General features: G+C 55.4%; 1 protein-coding gene across 1 annotated transcript in view; it reads left to right on the forward strand.

Annotated features, from left to right (window-relative positions):
• Positions 1-1374, forward strand: part of NPFFR1 (neuropeptide FF receptor 1) — a 22484-nt gene extending 21110 nt beyond the window's left edge. The window contains 2 exon segments of the mRNA XM_024765536.1: positions 1-266; positions 268-1374. The exon segment at positions 1-266 is cut by the window's left edge and continues 46 nt beyond it. Coding sequence (XP_024621304.1) covers positions 1-266; positions 268-472 — 471 coding nt within the window. The 3' untranslated portion in view covers positions 473-1374.
• The last annotated feature ends 933 nt before the right edge of the window (positions 1375-2307 follow it).

A 2307-nucleotide genomic window follows, 5' to 3' on the forward strand; every position in this document is an offset into this window, starting at 1 on the left:
ATGCTGGTCATGGTGGCGCTGTTCTTCACGCTGTCCTGGCTGCCTCTCTGGGCCCTGCTGCTGCTCATCGACTACGGGCAGCTGAGCGAGCCGCAGCTGCACCTGGTCACCGTCTACGCCTTCCCCTTAGCCCACTGGCTGGCCTTCTTCAACAGCAGCGCCAACCCCATCATCTACGGCTACTTCAACGAGAACTTCCGCCGCGGCTTCCAGGCCGCCTTCCGCGCCCAGCTCTGCCCGCCGCCGTGGGGGAGCCACCGGGAGGCGTCCCAGCGGGCTCCTGCGCACGCGGGTCTTCGTGGAGGTGCAGCCCAGCGACTCTGGCCTAACCTCCGAGTCGGGCTCGAGCCGCGGGGCCCCCAGGCCCGGCCGCCTCCAGCTGCACAGTGGCCACGTGGCCCCCCCTGGCTTGGCCGCCGAGGGTCCTGGCTTTTCCCATACACCCCTCACCATACCAGCCTGGGGCGTTTGAGTGGGACATGGAGGGCCGGCCCCTGAACCCGAGGGCCCCGGCTGGACACGTGACACCCAGGCATGCTAGCGGCCTGGTGTGGTGTTAGCAGAGGGTACCATGTGCCTCCCTCTCAAATACAAGGCAGTGAGCAGTTAGTTGCTAGTGGAATCTTCTCTGCCACCTCCCCCCTCAGACAGAGGCAAAGGAGGGTAAGGGGAGAGGAGCCTTGTTCCCCGAAAACCCTTCTGTGTGGTAGAAGCCACCGGCATCATCTCACTGAATTCTCAAAACGCTTTCAGAATAGGGGTTTTTCATCCCCCTTCTGAAGACGTGAAACTGAGGCTAGAAGAGATGCGGCTAGCCCAGTCTCAGCTGGAAACCCTACAGGAGTCTGTGTGCCTCCAGTGCCTGATGGTTTTGACCATCTCCAGCTGTCTCCAGAAGGACCCCCGGAAGGTGAACACAGTGAAAAGTGTAAATCCTAATTAGGCAGCTGGGAAGAAGTGAAAAGCAAGGCTGGCCTGTCCATCGGATGCTTGGTGTCCACGTCCTGGTGTCCTGTATGTATGATTGAAGCCACTCCCCTGATCCCTTCCCAGAACATAGTGTGTTCTGTGTAGGTTTGTCTTGTTTGTTCCAGGAAGTGTCCAGGGCCATTCTCTTCTCCCCAAAGTACCATTTACAGGACGTCATGTCTGAGCAGCTGCGGAACTAGCCCTGGGGAGGCTGCATCAGTTTCAGGCACTCTGGGTCTGAGCCCAGAGAAGGGTGGGTCTCTGTCCTCCCTCCTCTACTCATAGGGCCCACCGCCCTCACGGCGGCCCAGGTGAGAGCTCACAGTGTGACAGGCAGCTGCAAGGCCACAAGAAGCATCAGTTTATTTATTCATGGACAGGAGGAAGGGAGGGCATAGCACCCAGTTTCAGCCTTCCGAAACACATCTGCTCACTGGAGCTGCAAGTATGAGCCTTCCCCAAGGCCTCTTCCCCTGCTCCTTCCAGGGGACTGCAGGGGAGAAGTTGGCCAACCAAAGCTATGGTGTCTTCTGGGGCCTCTGGGATGACAAACACTAAACCTCTCCCTGGCATGGATAACTTGTGTGCGCTAAAAAGGGATGGGGACCATCCCTTGTTTGCTCTGGCTCTCACCCAGCATATCTGCATCACCTTGAAGAGAGAGGCTTCTCTCCAGGAGGTGGGAGGAATTGGGATCACCTTGTGATCCTTGCACGGCTCCAGTAATCTGCAGTTAACTGGGTATTTCCCCCTCATCTCTATAGAAAACGCACTGCTGCCAGAATTTTAGTGAATAAAAAAGAAACATTTCCAGGGCAGAGAATGTGACTCTGAGGCTCCAGTCGTCTCCTTAATCGACACACGATGACTTAAGACTTAACCCTGTTTACTCCATTCTAAGTACTAGATGTAGGGGCAGAAGAAAATTCCTAAGCCACGGTACAGTGTGTTCTCCAAGCATGTCGCCAGACAGTCTCATCTGATCCATACAAATGAGGCTGAAGGAGATGTTGCTGTTTTACAAAGTAACTGAGGCTCAAAGGGACCAAGGTCACGAGCCACAGAGGGGCAGGGTTTGGGTTAGAATTTGTCTTCTGGTTTCTTCCCACGCCCCTTCCTTCTTTTCAAGGAAGGTGGATTGGGGAGGAGAGCTGGAAATTCCCACAAAGACTTTTTGCCTGATGGTGAACCAGAATGCTCACAGAACCAGAATCCCCACCCTCAAGCTCCTGGTCTGGGAAATGAGAGTCTATTGTATTTACTCTTGTAATATCTGGCCTGAGCTGTTCTGTGTACGCTGTCTATGACTCATGTACTGAGCAGGCTGCCAAGATCCGT

The sequence above is a fragment of the Neophocaena asiaeorientalis genome, unplaced genomic scaffold, assembly GCF_003031525.2.
Source record: "Neophocaena asiaeorientalis asiaeorientalis breed wild unplaced genomic scaffold, Neophocaena_asiaeorientalis_V1.1 scaffold31, whole genome shotgun sequence".
Taxonomy (NCBI): Eukaryota; Metazoa; Chordata; class Mammalia; order Artiodactyla; family Phocoenidae; genus Neophocaena; species Neophocaena asiaeorientalis.